The sequence below is a fragment of the Aythya fuligula genome, chromosome 3 (genome assembly GCF_009819795.1).
Source record: "Aythya fuligula isolate bAytFul2 chromosome 3, bAytFul2.pri, whole genome shotgun sequence".
NCBI lineage: Eukaryota > Metazoa > Chordata > Aves > Anseriformes > Anatidae > Aythya > Aythya fuligula.
Window position 1 is genome coordinate 113,479,370 of NC_045561.1, and position 18,681 is coordinate 113,498,050.

The 18,681-nt window shown below is 44.6% G+C and overlaps 1 protein-coding gene across 4 annotated transcripts in view; it reads left to right on the plus strand.

Annotated features, from left to right (window-relative positions):
- Positions 1 to 18,681, plus strand: part of RUNX2 (RUNX family transcription factor 2) — a 148,883-nt gene that overhangs the window by 58,611 nt on the left and 71,591 nt on the right. Inside the window, exons 1-4 of one of the 4 annotated variants that reach the window (XM_032184838.1) lie at positions 2,969 to 3,064; positions 3,110 to 3,286; positions 10,406 to 10,562; positions 16,188 to 16,292. In XM_032184838.1, coding sequence (XP_032040729.1) covers positions 2,969 to 3,064; positions 3,110 to 3,286; positions 10,406 to 10,562; positions 16,188 to 16,292 — 535 coding nt within the window. Of the gene's footprint in view, positions 1 to 2,968; positions 3,287 to 10,405; positions 10,563 to 16,187; positions 16,293 to 18,681 lie in introns of those variants that run through there. The other 3 variants (XM_032184837.1, XM_032184840.1, XM_032184836.1) reach the window with 3 other exon arrangements.

The window sequence follows — 18,681 nt, forward strand, 5'->3', positions numbered from 1 at the left end:
CAAAATAGAGGCACGAAGAAATAAAAAATAAATAAAGAAATGAAATAAAGAAATAAAAAAATAAAGAAATAAAACATAAAGAAAAAAGACAAAAAATAGAAATAAAGAAATAAAAATAAGGAAATAAAGGAAAAAAAAATGAAAAAAAAGAAAAAGGGAAAAAAAATTGAAAAAAAATGATAAAAAGTTTAAAAAATATATTTAAAAAAATAAAAAAAGAGTGAGAAGGGGTGTAGCTGCGTGCAGGGCGGCGGCGCAGGGGCTGTCGCCCCCCGCTGTGGCCGTGGGAAAGACCCCGGGGGGGGCCGGAGCGGCCCCGGCAGCCGCCGCCCCCCCCCGAGCCGCGCGGAGCGGCGGTGCGCGGAGCGAGAGCTCTCCCCTGCGACCGAACGGCAGAGCTCGGCCTCCGAGCGCCGCGGCGGGGCCGCCCGGCTCCTGCTGCCCCACCTTCCCCTCCGGTCCCCGGGGGTGTGGGGACGACACACGGTGACCCCCCCTCGCGGGGATCAAAAGGGAACCGGCGGGGGGGCACGGGGAGAGCCTGGGGGGGCTCAGCTCCGCCAGCCCATCTCTCTGCACGGAGAGTGGCTCGGTGTAAAGGATGCGTGGAAGGGATGTCCCCCTCGCAGGACACCCCCCCAAGACCCCCACCCATGGGCACCCCCCCCCCAGGGACACCCAGCACGGCCCCCCCCCGCCACGCCGGCCGCTCGCAAGAAGGTGGCAGGAGCCCGAAGGAGCAAAACCTTAGAAATTAGCGGGAGGGATGTGATAGGTTCTTATCTGCCCCGGGAGGCGGTTACACTTTTTTACTATTGGGTATGTAAATTGTTTTTAATAAGATCTGCCCTTTTTTTTTTTTTTCTTTTTCTTTTTTTTTCTTTTTCTTTTTTCTTTTTTTTTTTTTTAAGGCAGAAAACAAACCAGACTCCCTTTACCTTAATAGTCTGAGGGGGGTTTTATAGCTTTCATTCATTCAAGGAAATGTTTTAGGCGTTAGACTACTGGAGACTTAGAAAAAAAAAAAAAAAAAGAAAAAAAAAGAAAAAAAAAACTTTGGCACCAGCTTATTATTAATTTTTTTTTTTTTTTTTTTTTTTTAAACAAGATTTTTCATATATATATATTTTAAAACAAACAAGCCCCAAAGTGTTAATGGAAAAAACCCGGCGAGAAGTGGAGCTCGGAGACCGTGTCCCGCTGCCCCCCTTCCCTGTCCTCGTCCCCCTCCCCGTGGGTGAGCCCGGCTCGGAGCAGAGTTTCTCCTCCTGTGGGGGATGCACATTGTTTTATTTATTTTGAAGGCTGCAGAAGTCTGAGGACTGAAGCACCACGTGCTGCTGACTCTCATCAGCATAATGATCGCCTTAGCCAGAGAGTCCTGTATATATAAACCACAAAAACCTAATCATTAGAAATCCCAGCCTCCAAAAACCACATTCAGGACAAAAAACCGTGGCGTGTTTTTTCGGCTCCTTCATCTTCCCCGACCTCAACTTCTTGGGACCCAAAAGAAGTTTTGTTGTTTTTGCTTTGCTTTTTTTTTTTTTTTTTTTTTTTTCAAAACGATTTTCAGAAAGAAAAATAACTCAGACAAACCGACGTTTTAATGATTTTTTTTTGCTGCTGTTGTTCATCAGGGGCGGAAAAAAAAAAAAAAAAGGAAAGATTTTTGTTAGCCTATTCAACTCAACGGACTTGGATCCAGCAGCGACTTAATTAAAAGGACCGGACTGCACCGAGGCTGCCTTTTCCCAGAATTTACTTGGGCATATTTTAGAAATCAGCCTAAAGAGAACTGTTTTTTTTTTCTTTCTTTCCTTTTCCCTTTTTTTTTTTTCCCCAAACTGCGCTCCCCGCTTTTTTTTTTTTTTTTTTTTTTTTCCCTGGGAATCCGAAAGTTCAACTTTTCTTAAGCCCCGAAGCCTCCCAGAGGAACCGGCTAAAGACTCTCTTCTCATTCTCAGCTGTGGGACTTCCCTCCTGGCCCGGCCCCCCTAAAACTTTCTTTTCACCCCAACCCCCCCCCCCTCCGGGAGCGCCTTTGCGGAGCCCCGGCTTCCTAAAGCCAAGGGCAAGAAGCGGGGGGAGCCCAGCGGGACTTCGTCCGTATTTCTTTTTTTTTTTTTTCCTTTTTCTTCTCCTATTTTTTTTTTTTCGCTGTTTATTTGTCCGGAGGAGGAAGACTTCTTTGGAGGAAACCGGGACGTTCCCCTCGACACCCCCCTTGAAAGTTCCGCTCCTCTACTGGCCGCCGCGCACAGCAGCAGCCCAGGAAGCCCGAGCGGCAGCAGCGCCTTCGCTTCTCCCCAGCCAACCTTAGAAAATCCGAAAAGAAAAAAAAAAAAAAAAAAGGACTGGGAGGGAGGGGAAGGAAAAAAAAAAAAAAAAAAAAAAAGGAAAGAAACTCAAGCACTTGAGGAAAGAAGCGGTGGCGAGAAGGAGGGAAAGGAGCAGAGAGACTGTGCGAGAAGGGAGGAAGGAAGGAGGAGGAGAAGCGGCGCGGTGCAGCCGGGACCATGCAGCTTCCAGCCGGGCTCTGCTGAGAGCCGCAGCCCCGGCCCCAAGCCCACCGTCGCCCTCCTCGCTGCTGCGGGCTGCAGGCGCCCCCAGACCGGCATCGCATCGCCCCCCGCCCCGTCCGGCTGCCTCGGAGAAAAACAAACAAACAAACCAAAAAACAACAGACTGAGATTTTTTTTTTTCCTCGTGCATTTATTCTGCTGGCTTTTTTATTATTGTTATTATTATTATTATTTTCGCTTTTTGGCACTTAATCTTGACGCCTCCACTTTTTCATTCACCCCTTTTTTTCGACGATTTTTTTTTTTAATTTTTATTTTTTACAACCCCCTACCCCCCCCCTTTTTTTTTTTTTTTCTACACGCCTCCTCCAGCGATCCCCCCTCACCGCTCCCCCCCTTCCCCCCCCCCCCGCCCCCCAATTCGCTAACTTGTGGCTGTTGTGATGCGTATTCCCGTAGATCCCAGCACCAGCCGGAGGTTCAGCCCCCCCTCCAGCAGCCTGCAGCCCGGCAAGATGAGCGAAGTCAGCCCGGTCGTAGTAGCCCAACAGCAGCAGCAGCAGCAACAGCAGCAGCAGCAGCAGCAGCAGCAAGAAGCCGCGGCCGCCGTGCCCAGGCTGCGCCCCCACGATAACCGCACCATGGTGGAGATCATCGCTGACCACCCCGCCGAGCTGGTCCGCACCGACAGCCCCAACTTCCTGTGCTCCGTGCTGCCCTCGCACTGGCGCTGCAACAAGACCCTCCCGGTGGCATTCAAGGTGAGCCCCCCCCCCACAACGCCCCCCCACAACCCTCAAGACCCAGCCCCCCCGGCGCCCCCCCCCCCCCCTTTCCACCTTCCCAGCCGATGCTGTCCTGGCAAAGGGGATTTCGTGCCCCCCCCCCCCCCCCCCCGGGGTCATTGCTGTGTGTATGGGGTCCCCCCCCTCAGCACCCCTCATCCTGAAGTGCCCCCTCTCCGTCTTGTGTTGATTCGTGTCCCCCCCGTGTGTCCCCCCCTTCGTGCTGCAATGACTTCTGTGCCTCCCCAATGACTTCTGTGTCCCCCTCAGTGACTTTTGTGACCCCCTCAGTGACTTCTGTGCCCCCCTCAATGACTTCTGTCCCCCCCTCATCCTTCATTCCTCGTCTTGCAATGACTTCTGTGCTCCCCCGCTACAGTGTCTCCTGCCCCCCCGCTCCGTCCTGCAATGACTCCTTCTCCCCCTCCCTCCTTGCATCTGTCTCCCCACACACACACACACTTCAGCCTGCAATGATTCCTGAGCCCCCCCATCTTGCACTGATTTCTGTGCCCCCCATCCTGCTGTGCCTCTTGTGCTCCCCCCTCCCATCTTGCACTGCCTCCTGTGTGTCCCCCTGCCGTCCTGCACCAACTTCTGTGCCCCCCTCCCTCCGTCCTGCGCTGACTTCTGTGCCCCCTCTGTCCTGCAGTGACTTCTGTGCCCCCCCAGTGCCTCCTGTGTCCCCCTCCCACCCCCATCCTCCACTGACTCCTTCCCCCCCCTCCCCAATGTCTCCGGTGTGTGTGTGTCCCACTGACCCTCAGGAGCTTCTGTGCCCCTTGCAATGCCTCCTGTGCTCCCCCCCAGGCCTATAGGGGTTTTGTACCCCCCTCGTGCTTCAGTACCCCCTGCACCCCCCCAGCCTGGCAGTGCCCTTTGTACCCACCCTGTCCTGCTGTCTCCTGTGCCCACCCCATCCCGTTGTGCTTCCCGTGTCCCCTGCAATGCCTGGTCACCCCCCCCCCCCACCTCCCACCCTCTGGGGGTCATCCCGTTATTTCCCTCCCCACAGGGCAGAGCTGGTGTCCCCCCCCTCAAGCCTCTCCCTCTGTCTGTGTGCCACCCCCAGCCCAAATCCTCTCTTTCCCACTTTTTTTTTTTTTTTTAAATCCCCCCCTCCTTCCCCCCCATTGAGGAATGGGCAATTTACTTGCGTGCAAGAGCTGGGTGCAAAATGGATGCCCTCCCCCAACGTCTGCCTCTATCCCCGTCCTGAGGCTGGCAGGGGTCACACTGGGGGGTTGCTGTGAGACGTGCTGTGAGGGATGGGGTCCCTGGGGGGGGTCAGGCTGGGGTGGAAGAACAAGAGTGGGTCTTCGGTGCCACCCCTCCTCCCCCATCCCAAAGCCCCCCTGCGGCCCACAGGCAGCGCAGGCCGAGATGGGGCGGGGAGACCCCAAGGCGGAGGCCGGGACCCCCTCGCTTCTCCTGATGGAGGAGCAGGGAAGCTCCTGGCCCTGGGACGCTCCCTCCTCAGCAAGGCCTGGGGATAAACGGATGCCCTGTCCCGCTGCATCCCCACCTCGGGCGAGGAGAGGGCTGCTTGGCTGCTCTATCAACAGCACCGGTTGTGTGCTTGCAAGTGAGCCCTCCTCCTCCCCTGCAGCATCCGACAGTATTAGTTTTGGATGTCCTCTCCCGTGGCCTTTGGTGGGGACGGAGAGGGATGGGTGTCCTGGGACACCTGCCCGGCTTCGGCCTGGGACATGGGGTGCCCGTGGAGGGCTGGAAGGGAGCTGGGCTTGTAAAGGGTCTGAGCGTTTCCAGGCGTGCGCTGGAAAGCCATACTGGCATTACCGCTTTTTGCGGGGAAAATTGTTAAAAGTGGCTAAACGTAGTGGTTCCCAAGGGGCTGTCAGTAACGGTGCCATGCTGATGGAAGGCAGTAGGGATGCAGGCTAGGGCAGGCCAAAGGTTGCGGGTACAGGCAAGGAACCTGTCGGGCTTCGAGGTGCAGGACGGCTCCGAATGTGGCCTGCTTTTGTGGTCGGCAAGGGTCAGGCTGAATGGAAATAACAGAAAAACAGTGCCTCGGTGGGTGCTGCTGGGCCAGGCGTGGGCCACGGAGCGGTTCTGCTTCACGGGGCTGCGGTGTGAGGAGGAGCTCTCCCAGGGCCGTGATTGTGATTTAATTCAGTAGTAGATTAGCTTGGTATTGTAGCCGCTTTCTATAGACGCGGTGTGGGAGCTCTCACATTACCGTATCCGTATTTCTGTTTTCATTTGAAAACCCCGAGCCTTCTCCCACCTTACGGCGATTCAAAGGATGCGGTCGCAGCTCATTAGAATAAGGGGGAGATCTACACTAAACATTAAAGTATTTAGAATGATACCCCAATAAGACTACGTCCATGCGATAAAGGGGTTGAAAAAGGATCAGAGCATTTCCCAAATTGCTAATATTCATATGTACTTCTACGTGTCTTGTATTTGGGTCATAAGTGGGGTTGCTGACAGGCAGGTATGGGTCTGACCGATCTACTGATGCCTCACAATTGCTGAATTGTCCCTCCAGCTCTGGGCACGTCTGTGCTTTCCCATGTAGCATGCAATCCGTACTTTGTTCTCTTTCAAATATGGCATATATATATGCCCTTACTTACTGGTGAATTAATTAGAAACTCAGTTGAAATAAATTTGACAATTCTTAAAGTTGTATGTCATTTGTCAAATGCGGCTTGTCTGCAGCTGCCCAGTGCTTTTAGACCAAAGAAGCTGCAGCAAAACACTTGATGTGATACAGCAGAGTGGGAATTATCGCAGAAGAAGAAAAAAAAGAGACAGATTTGGGCTATAGAAATCTCGGCTAAGCAGTAACTTGAAAGTAAAATGGCTCACAGACAACACACTTTTTGAAGTTTTATTGGCAATAAATAATATGTTGATGATAATGTTTTGAGTGGTGCGTTAAGTGTGTCATAATTCTCTCTCAGAGATCTCCAGTTAAAAAGTACCCTGGATATAGCACTGTTTTAATTTAAGAAAAAAACAGATATAAATCATATGCAGGAAAGGAAGTATGTTATAAACAGTGCTGGGTTTGATTATAATTTTGTGAAATAATGTTGGCTAAGTATTACATTTGAATTTTAAGTATTAATATTTACACACTCTGGGGAGGGAGTCCGCATTGAATGTACTAACTAATAAGATTGCTAATGCAAACTGTTTTTGTGGTGAAGAGCATTAAACATGTACTTCCTAACAGAGCTCTCACAATCTCGTAATATTCAAGCAGAAAAGGAATGGATATTGTGCACTGGGATCCACATCATATTTACTCACTGATGTTTCTTAATAGCCAGCCGCCCTTTATCTGCGTACAGTCATCAGGATTTGGCCCTCTGTTTATGCTGCTGTCTGGGAGTTTTACTGAAGTCATAAAGACCCAAATTGCCACCCTAGATGTTATGAGAGGCTTCTGGACGTTGTCTTGCATGAGGCTGGTAACAGTAAAGCACCTTAGTGAACGTAAAGGCAGGAAAAAAATTGACGTGAGGTATATATATACCATCTCTCCCAGTAGCACCACAGTAGTTCAGGGTCTGTCAGCATTTCCACTCCAAACCCCAGTTTTCAGACTTTATAACTCAGCTGTTTTAAATAACTTCAAGCTGAAACCTGGTGTATAAATTGTCAGCCCAGATGTGTATTTTTAAACAAAAAAGTAGTGCAAATCAGTTATTCTGTTTTAAGTTATAGAACATTAAAATATTTTTAATAGTATCAGATGCTCTTTTGGCAATCTCTGGAAAAGACATTCTCACTACGGAAGATTTGACATTCAGAGGCTGTTTGAATTCGGTATATTGCAAGAGGAGTTATTGAAGTGATAGGTATCAATGTCTGAGGGGAGCTATTTAGCAAGTACACTAGCTTTTTTTTTTTTTTTTTTTTTTGAAACAAGCGTTTCGCTCTGTAGAAAGCCTTAGTACCTGCTCCTGTTCAGTATTTCTGCTTCGTGCATATAGCTTCCATCTTTTAGGATACATTCTTCGGCAATTTTCAATCCCTCTGGACAGAAAACGGGCAAACAGGTTGCCTGACCAGATGAGAATTGTGCTATGCAAAAAAAATACATAGTTATTTTCGACTTGTAAGAATAGGTTTGTTTTTATTTTGTGGTTTCGTCTGAGTTCTAGTATCATGTTGAGTTTTAAAGAAAGCAAAATTAATTTTAATCATCAAAATGTGTAGGTAGCTTGATACGGAAAATGAATGCCATGAAATGATGGAGGTATTTATGTTTGAAGAATAGGTAAAATACTTGCATTGTGGCTCTTTTCATCTTTAAATTTTTACTTAGTTCTTTTTCATTTCACAATGCACTTGCAATCCATTTTCTATGAATATTCAAAAAATTTTCGATTGAGACATGGCATAAAATCACCAAATCAAGGTTTATGCAATTCTTTCAATGTGTAAAGTTACATTTTAAAATTCTCAGTGATCTATATTTCCCCGGGTTTCAAATTTGTTTTGCGAAGAAGCTTTGTTCTAGACAGTGCTGTTATTTACACGTGCAGTAATCTTCTGGTATTTCGTGACAGAAAAAGACACGAAAGTAGGAAAATTACAAACATCTTACTCCCGTAACATAGCAGGGGAGCTTTTTGTGTAAGAGGACTTTCTTTTAATAGCTGAAGTTGTGTGTTTTCACCCCTGATCTCAGCTCGCCTTTTCCTCCAGCCCTCTCCTCGTAAGCCTCCCGGAGATGTTGCATCATGCTGCATCAGCAGCCAGTGCGTTGCAGCCGGGATGCGGTCCTCAATCAGGCGTGATAGTGCAGCGAGCCCGGCAGCGGCACGTGCAGCTCCACACCACTGCCTGGGCTGCCAAACTGCACCAGCATCGACAGAGGAAAGCTAGGAAAGAAACCTGTGAGAAGTACCGGCAGGGGTGCAGAAGGGCCTTTTTAGAGGCTTTGAGTCCCGCTCGCCTCTCTTCCTCTTGCCCAGGCGATGCAGCTGGGGGCAAGGGGTGCTGCAGGCTGCCCGCTGCGTGCCCCAGCTTCCTAGGCAGCCGGAGGTGAGCAGGGGCTGCAGTCATTTCACTCCCTCTTCCGAGGCCCCCGACAGACTCGCACTTCCTCCTGTGCTCTCGGTTTCTCTGCATTTCTGGAGTTAATGCGATTTTTTTGTTTGTGACAAATAAAAAAGCAGAGGTTGCAACCACCCTGGGTGTTAATGTGCATAACAAGAGTGCCCAGAGTTAGCACACTATCACAGAGAAGGGAGCGCTTTAAAAGCAGCCCCTTACTTTAAAACTTTAAGCTGATAGCCATTTATTAAGGGTTCGACTCAACCCCTCTGCTCAGCCGATGATTATTGGTGATGTGATTACCATTTGCCTCCAGTGGGATTCTTTACACCTCGCTTTGAAGCCCTCGGACCTGTTTGCTGTCAGACCCAAGGCAGGGAGCTGGTGGCATCTCAGATCTTATCCACAAAGGTGGCTCTTGTGTTTTCGTGCTCAGGGACATTTGAATCACTTTAAAGTCAAATCCTTCCATGTAGACCTCACAGCAGTTAGTGGCAGGACTCCGTTTTCAATTTTGGGTGGTGTTACCTGGTGTTTTGTGGAAAAACAGAAAGGCATCGGGGTAATCCATTTTTATTTTTTTCAGTCAGCTTTGCTTTATGCTTTCCCTTAAGAAGATGAACCCCATTTTTCAATAACACAGTCTATTTTAAATGTTTTCAGGTTTTGTATACCTTTGTCATTAATTTTTGTTGTCATGTAGAAACACTTTACAGTGCACTGGGCCATGCAATGCTCTCCATATATATTCAGAACTCTTTCTTTTTACTTAATTAATATTACAGTGCAACCTTCAATTATTAGTTTCAGGCATGATCATTTATGGGAAAAACATTTCAAGCAGGGCTTATGACAAAATGTCATGCATATTTCAGGAGACAGAATAAAATGAGTTATATAAAAAGTCATAGCTCACCATGTAAACTGGTAGAAATTGCAAAAGAACAGGTTTTGTGTCTCAAAGTTATGGTTTTTTTTTTGAAGTTGCAGCTCAGCTGTGCAGTATTTGTGGACCTCTTTTTGTTGTAAATGCATTTCTAGCATCAGTATTAGTTAACTGGGCAACAGGAAATTATTTCCACTTCTGTGGAGTTGTTATTTTTTTTTTATACCGTGTGAAGAAATGTGTATATTTTCTTCCTAGTAACTTAGTATTCCTGTTTAACTTTGTTTTTGCTTTAAAAAGTAACAGTGTGGTAATAACTTAGGTATCGCTGGTGTTTTCACATTAAAATATAGTGGCTGTCCGCTCTGGGGTATTTATCTCATCATAGGTTAGAGCACTACAGAACCGCCGAGGCATAGAAGTGGGACTATCAGGGAGCTGCAACGTAGGGAGAAACACTTTAATTTATTCTGCTCACCCATCCTGGAATTTGAGCGGGGTATCGGTGCTAACCACACGCGACTCTTGCGAGCGCTCTGAAGATTTACATGCCTGCGAGGAAATGCAGCCTTTGTTTCATCTTGCATCTGAAGAGCTTGACTTGCAGCCACGGAGTGCTCCATCGCAGCTTGCTGCGAGCCGTGCCCGGTGCCACCCGTCGCAATGGGTCCGTGGGTGTTGCTGGTGGCCCCGTGAGGCGGCAACAGGCTGGGAGGCTGGGCCTGACCACCACCAACCCAGTCCGAGTGCTGTGGCTGCTGATAGCAATCCCCGACTTTCCATTTCAAATGTGCTCTCGTGTGTAATTTATGGCTACGAGCCCTGCCTCGTGTTTTCTTGCTGCACACTGGTTGCTGAGAACAAAGTTGGCCTTCAGGAAGTATTAAACCAGGCCCTCTACATAAGGCTGTTGAATGTTTCAGAAGAAATGTAACAAAGAAGTAACTCCCTATTAGGCTGTGAGAGAGGGAGACAATACATGATGTTTCTTTGTTTGATGTGGCACTTTGTTCTGTGTTCAGCTAACACATGACTGTTCACCACAGTTGGCTGGAGAAGCTGCCACAGAGCTTTGTCATGAGCATGGCAGGGTGCAAAGCTGGGACGGCGACACGCGTTTTCGAGGGTTGTCTCACGAGCTGTGGTTTTTCTTCCCGTTTTAACAGGTGGTGGCCTTGGGAGAAGTGCCCGATGGTACCGTGGTCACTGTCATGGCTGGAAACGATGAGAACTACTCTGCAGAGCTGCGAAATGCTTCTGCCGTGATGAAGAACCAGGTGGCCAGATTCAATGACTTACGATTTGTGGGAAGAAGTGGAAGAGGTAGGCCACTGCGTTGTACGCGTTCATAGTGAAGCAAAAGAAAAGTCTAGACATCAGACTCATTTCACAAGGAAATACAGATTAGCGTGTAAATAAATCGCTGTCAGCCTTTTATGAATGCATCTTTTATTTGCAAGCTTCAGCAAACTTTGTCCAACCAAGTGAAGTGTTTTTCTCCCTCGCAAAGTTTTTCTGCCGCATCTTTGTTCATTTTTGAGACACCAGTTTTACAAAAATGATTCACAGAATACATTGGTTCCCTATTCTAATTGAACAGCAAAAGTGGAAGAAAGTGAGGATATTTGTGATGAGTTTTGTACAGTCAGATAGTGCATCTCAGGCCACAGTAACGAGAGACGCAGAATTCCCTTTAGCAGCAGAGCTTCTTCTGAAGTCGTTGCAGAAGAGCTATAATTAAGGCGGTTTTGCATATCACATGTGCTATAGGTTATATTCTTTAAGGGCTTACAGCTATTGGTAGAAAGCTTTCTAGTGACTTCCCTGCCCTTTACAATCAAACTACATATGACCCACAGAGATACGCCTTACTTTTCTTTTTAGTAACCTGGCTGACTTTTTTATGAATTGCTATAAGCTTTGGCTTGAACGAAATTTAACCTTTGCTTTAAATGTCAGGGCGGGTGACTTTCAATTTTTTTGAAGATTTAGAGTGCTGTCATTGTCCTCCAGCTGTTCAGGACCTTCCTGTAACCTGGGAAGCACACTGCAGTTATAGAAAGCCTTTGTAATCACTGAGAGTCGGAAAAGAATTTAAGATTCTTGTAGCTGCCTTAAAATTTGAGGTAATGATTGAAAGGATTGCTTGAAGGAAGCTGGCACTTCAGTCTTTGCTGCAGAAATCCTCAGAGGGGTTTGTTATATCAGTCCTTGCTTCAACCTAAATATTTTTGCTTTACGTACTCACAGTAATTATTCATTTTTAAACCGGCCCTGCATGGAGGGAAACAAAGAAATAAAAGCTGAACGGTCTGTGCTGGGAAATAGCAATAAAGCTAATTTACAATAGTATTCCTTAAAAAAAAGCAGTTGTAATTCATCTTAAGTAAGGAAAGAACATTTGTCAAAAAAAAAAAAAAATCAAACGTATGACAGAGGCCTAGATAGTTTAAGTCAGTCAGAATGCTTTTACAATTACCGGTGTTTTGTGAAAGTGATTCCATAAGTGTGGCTTGAGTGGCTACTTTTTTATTTTAGTAACCTGGCTAAACAATTTGTTATTTTACAACTTGAAAATTAGTGATAATAAAGAATAACTCGAAATGCAGAATAACTACTGCAGAAGTAATGCAGTATAAATGCAGACTTCACTGCCCTTTTGGATAAGGTGCTACCTTCCTCTTCCATTTGTCTTGCTTTCTTTGAAAAAACAGTCTGCTTTGTTATTCTGCTGATGGATTAGGTTTGAAGGTTCCCTGGCTCCATCACTAATGCTTGCCTTACAGTAAAAGTTCAGCAGTGTATCAGTATTTCAGCAGAGCTGAAAAAGAACTGAGATATGATGTACTACCTCTGATCTGTGAATTTCATTTGAAATGTATGATATATACTTTTTTATTAAAACATAGGAAATGAACTAGAGAGCCTACAACCTCAGTAGCTATAGATATAGACACATGTAAACACAAAACTTCTGAAATTTGGTTCCAGTAATTTAATTTATATTGGTATCTAGTAGATTTGGAATAGAACTTTTCTCTGATCAATCTGGGTAGAATCTATGGAAAAGTGATAGTGTACTTTTCAAACCCTCAACATATTTATTTAAGAGACTTCAAAGAAAAACAAAGGGTGTGCACTGTTTTACTATATTGGCTTTCTGAGTTTTGGCTAGTTTCCCAAATAGCAATTTTTATATTTAAAAAAAAAAAAAAAAGGAAGAAAAAAGACAGACTTAACTGCTTGCAGACTTTTCACGCATGGAAGATGAAGAAAGCTTCTTTTGATGAAGTGTAATTATGTCCAAACAGAGCTGACCCCCTCCCCCTATATTTCTTATGATCTTAACGGAAGAAAGTAGGGCTTTTCCTTTGAAGCAGCCGGGACTCGGTGGAGGATCTGAAATGCTGCATTCTGCTGCCAGAGGCAGGATGGAGAAATTGGTCCAGACTTGTCTTCCAGACTTAGAACAGAGAGGGAGAGAGAGAGAGAGAGAAAAAAGGAGAAAGAGTTATCATTAATGATAGATTTTTATAACTCCGCTTAAAATAGCAGGAAAGAAAGCAGTAGTTGCAAACAGAAGTGAGAAAGCTACTTACATAGACAAATATCGGTAGATGCAGGTCGTGAAGTAGAACAGGAAAAATAAAGTAATAAAGAAATCATTTTTTTCGGTGGCGAGAAGCTAATCCACACCTGTTCCTGACTTTAGATTTACATCTTTCTAAACAGCTTGCTCTTTGATCTCTGTATCTCTAAATTTGATTGTGAAGTCTGAATCATCAACTTACCACTTCACCTTCTCTCCCACGTTTTTTTCTTGCTTCCCATGGCTCAATGGAGAAACTTGAATTTTATACATATTAATGCTGCTTGCCTGGCAGAAGCCCTGACTTCACGCTTTTGTTTGTATAATGTCTCTTAAACACCTTTCTGGATTCATCAGAATAAGTAACCAGAGCTCTTTATGTGAATGCAGAAGTTGTTTGTATGTGGTTTTGAGGCAGTAGCTCACTTTTACAAGCCTGATCCACAGCGCAGAGAAGAAAGAATTCCTGTCTTCAATAAGCAGGGGATCATAACTTTAATTTTGTTGTCTCCTGATACTTTAATCACATTAGTATCTAACTGAAAAAATATGCAACACACACAAGCTGCTGAGTCTCCTTTCAAGCTAATTTCTGTTTTTTGCCTTGTGCTTCAACATATGTCCATCTCGTCCTTTTCTGTGTCGGCTAGACTCACATGTGTGAATAACAAAGAATGCACAGTTTAGACACACTAAAGCAATAGTGCCAGATGCCTGCTTGGATAGGGAATTTAATAAAAGAGTACTACAATTAGTCTTCAGCTTCTGAAAGTGGATAGTTGAAATGACTAAGGGCATAAAGGCAAACGATAAAAAGTGCATTAAAGGATTTCGTAACGGAGGAAGGATATCTGTGAAATCAGTTACATCTATCTGTGGAAAGCATAAGCATCATTGAAACGTGTGACCTTAAAAATTTATTTTGTTCTTAATCCTGTAATATGTAAATCATCTCTTGAAAGCTCTGGAACCTGAGCGTGCTGGCAGGGCTGTGCAGCGCCCTGCAATAAAGCGATGTATTGTTTACTGAGTGCGGTGGGGCTTCATGAATGTTACTTCATTAATGCTTCTGTGTGTTAGAATACCAGCTAGGGAACAAAACCAGTTTCCCTTTCAAATTAGGTGCTTACCTGTTCAACTTGGGCTGGCTGAGAGGCAGTAATGAAGTACTCACAGGTGAGGTCGAAACGCAGCTCTTTATGAAGGAGCGTGTATTTGCTGGCTGCTGTATCATCCGAGGATATATTTAGTGCAGAAAACCTTGCAGTGCTTTTCTACAGAATGAGTTTACAGGGTCTTTGAAATAGTATGTTTTGCTGGGCTAATTTTTAGTTGTAATAGACTTCAGTACTAATTTGGCACAGAAGTAGGAACGGTAGCGTTGGAAGGCCAAATTCTTCATTCCGAGGTGTATGGAAAATCCCTTTAGCATCTTTGGCAGCTGCCAATAGTATTCTACCCGTTTTATATGGGTAACTGTGGTCTGCGTGGCGGCATAGTATGATTTCATACGAGCTCTTTGACACGATAGGCTGGTGCTAACGGAGGCCTTGAGTCTGTCCCTGGTGAATTTATAGGTATCCAGGCAATAGGCTGAATTCCTGCTTGGATAGGGATAAAAGGCTCAGAGCCTTTCAGACCTAAACAAGCAGGCATGCAGGCACTGTATGCTTCATTAGGGAAGCTGCTGTACGTCTGAGCTCTGCCTGTGTGCATGCCGACACCAACAAAAGAAACAGGTTAAATGGGGGGGCTGAGGACAGGCAGGACTGAAAGACTGGACATCCTACAAACACCTTACTCTCCCGTGGTGGCCATTCTGAAAAGTTGTGTGAAATAACCCATTTCCCCATGGAACTGGGGGGAGCCACCTTCAGCCATGCATCTCTGTTGGCATCCGAGGCCGAACTGAGCCTTCTTGAGATTTTTACACCTTTGCCAGCGTCTTGACCTCCACTCTCACGGAGAGGTGGGTGCAGCTGGAGCACAGCTAAACCTGGAAAATCACTTTACTCCCAAGTGACAGTTATATTTCCTTTAAAAAAAAAATCCTTGTCACATTTTGATTTGTGAAAAATATAGCCAAGACGTTTTGAAGTCGCACTCTGGATAATAAATGATGCATGTCTCAGGCAGGTTTGGGGCATATATACAGCTTGGACCAGAAAGAAAGACCAATTACTAGATTTGACAGCCAAAGCTCTGTTCTGTATTATGCCTTTTATATAAGCTGTTCTATATTAGGCTTGAAAAAACTGCATTAAGTTTGTGCTGCTACATATTGTTGAAGATTTGTGTCTTGATCAAATGCCTTTGGAGTTCAACAAGAGGAAAAGCACAGGCAACAAAAATGCACATAGACAGAGAGAAAGAAAAAAAATATTTAAGAGTCTGGTAAAGTAGCAGTTTAAACGAGCAAGAAGGCCCAAGATTGCTGACTTTTATTGAGTCACTGTTATACGCCCACCTTTTCCTGTCTTGAAACAGTTTTCAGTTTTGACTATCTGACATGACTAACCGTTGCATATCTAACAGATTACAACTGTCAGTGAGTCCCCCGAACGGAGGCCAGTGGCTTGTGAGAATGTGCGCTCGGGCTCACTCAGCTCAGCTCATTTATTTATTTTTAACATTTTCATTCAGCCGAAGGCTCCAGATGAGCTTGTGCAATATCTGTGTGAATTCGAGCTCTGAAAAGTAAAGATGCAGGCTTAGGAGGGAAGCGTGTGTGCACAAAGGGCTTTCTTGCTGTCTTTGGAAAACTGAGGGCTTTCTTAGTGTTTAATAGATGGAATATATGTAAAGAAAAAAGTCTGTTCCAGTAATAATGATATCTTTATATTACCCCTGGCATATGAAGGACAGGAGACACTGGTTCCCTGTTAAAATGACTCCCAGGAGGAAAATACAGTCTTTCCTCATCTTATTGTAGTCGAGTCAAACAAATGAAATGATAAAGCTGTGTGAAGTAAATAACATGTGGCCACATTCTGCTCTCTGTCACACAGCTGCAAAACTGGAGTAAATTTTTAAATTATCTGACTTGCTTTGGATTTACACCACTTTCAATACAGAAAAGAATTTGGCTTGTCCTCAGCAGTGAATCACTTTTGTTCTGTCATTGTATGATGACCCATTATTAAATAAGGAACATTTAGATTGTCAACACATGGACATATTCTTGACATAGAGTAAAACTGAAGGGGAGGAAAACTCCTATGGTCAGTTATGTTTTTAATTTTCACGATTGTGGTAACGACAGGGAATAATTTTAAACGTCTCTGATTCTTTACTGAACATGCATGTGACTGTTTTCATGTTGTAATCACTCATTCCTTGTTGTTTTTTTCCCTTTGTAGGGAAGAGCTTTACTTTGACAATAACTGTCCTGACAAATCCCCCCCAAGTCGCTACATACCACAGAGCTATAAAGGTTACAGTGGATGGGCCAAGGGAGCCAAGAAGTGAGTATTATGCTCTTATTTTTACACTTACGCCTGCTTAATTTTGTTTAACAGAGACCCATAAATGAAATATATATCTTTGTCAAACACTGGGCCTTGCTCAGCAAAATCTGTAAGCGCATGCTTAATTTGGAGTCTATTGGACCACACACATACTTGCATTAAACACACACTTAAGTGCTTGGCTGAATTTGGGCAATCACAAACCTGATTCTCATTCACATCAAGGTCTTGATACATTATCTGCCAGTGTAAATGAGAACTAAACCCACGGTATTTATATATAATCTGATTTAGGCATAATAGATGCAATCCTGCAACATGCTGAATTCCCTAAACTCCCATAAGCTTCAAACTGGAGACGTTTAGAACACAATAGCAGACTGATCTTACAGGATCAGTCCTAGCACAGAGAGAAAATATATAATATAGTGCCTTTTTGTTTGCCCTTAAATTCTTTTGCCATCAGATAATTAATGTACCTCATTAATCTCATCATACCTGAAATTGGTTTTCGGCTGTGGACTCATCACAAAACCCTGGGGGCCAAAGAAAGCTATGAAAGCAGTGTATAAACAGCATGATCTTTGTTTCTTATTTGTGCACAGAAAGTATATTTAATTTAAGCATAGTCCATCAGATTTTCACCCAGCATGTTCACCTCATAGCAGTGCACCTTTCTAATTTACTAAGAATATATTTGCAATGATTACTGGCTACATTTTTATGACAAGTGTGTTTTGCCATGTTCCAGCAATTTTGTGGATGGCATTTGCTTTTAGATACAGTCAAGTCTGGTTAATCCATCATGATTTCTTGGTTTGTCTCTCTGTCTCACACATTTAGCTGGTAACCAGTCTCAAATCTTATGGATATCACTGCTGAGCCAGTTTTTTCTTAATCTGACTAGAACAACTCTTTCTAAATTGATTGGATTACCTAGGTATAGCTGTATTTAAATTACGTGTAGAGATTAAGAATTATTTGATGAATAACCACACTTTAAAAAATCCCTGTAATGGAAGCATCTCAAATAATTATTTTGCCTTTGATCTGCACATACAAATGAGACCTTTAAGGAGCTTTCAGGGAGTTTAGCTGAAATACCACAAAGACAGAAGTAGAGAGGATTCACACAGTGAAGTATTTCTCGTGCTAATACACGCTGTGGTGCCATCTCCTCTGCCACTGAAATGCCTTCTGTAAGAGCTGCCCGGCTGTAGTGTCTCACCTAGAGTAACAGATAAGGGAAAGCAGATAGCTGTGGATGCATCTCATTCCGTAGATACTTGTGTTGCTGCCCACTGACATCCGAGGTGTCTGTCTGTCCCAGCAAGGGGATTTTTGTTCTGCCATCCCTCCCTTGCTGAAGCAGCACCCTTTTTGATGTTCACCCACAACTGTTGTCACGTGCAGCTTGCTTGGAGACACTGAGCAAAATGCATTCACGGTGTAAAACCCAGAGAATAAGCTACCTGTCATTTAGCCTTTTCCATTTGGAGCTGCTTTCAGGTGTTGAGGTATCTCCAGGAGAGGAAATCTCCTAGCAGAGATTAAAAAATGCTGTGACAGAGCAGAGTGGTTTGAAAATGGTACAGCGTGGGCTACTCGGTGTGGCACAGAAAGGGAACCTGCAGTTGGTCCTTAGATTGGGATTAAACCATTCTGAGGCTTTGTGGATTAAAAGTGAGGCCATGTTAATATAACTTCATAAGATTTCCATGTTCTGCCTGAGTTTTTTAGGTTAGTCTTGAAAGAAAGTCTCTGCACATGATACCTATCTGCTATTGCCATGGATTTCAGCTGAAGCTAGGAATGCCTGGTAACATACAAAATCAATTCTTGTAGTCCAGATGAACTTTCTGTCTGGACTTCTTGCTGTCTTTATTTATTTGTTGAGAAAGCCCTTTTTAAGGAGCCTTGAATCTTAGTATTTCAGCTATATATTGAAGTTCTGTGCTGGAGTCAGTTTGGTTCTTCAAGTTCTGTCATTTCAGCTGGATGCCATCATCTGTGATGCCTCTAGAATGACCATCTATTTAAACTGAGTTTTCAGGGAAAGTGTAGCTCTAGAAGTACTGTGGGAGTTTCACTGAAGTTCTGCTTTCTTCAGGGAGCCCCTACACTCGTGTAGATTTATTACTCTGTGGTAGCAATCATTCAAGAAGTGTATCTGGCATTTACATTGCAAAAGGAAAATTAGGTGGTTGGAGGCAAGGAGGAATTCAAGCCTACAAGAGGCTCTGATAGCAAACGTGTTTTTCTTAACAAATTATGTATCGGCAAATAGTGCCCCTCTCTGCCAGGATCTGTATTTCACGCAGACATCTCAAGCACGTTATCCGAGTTTTCTTCTCTCTGGCAGCTCAACCAGAGCTGTCACATCACA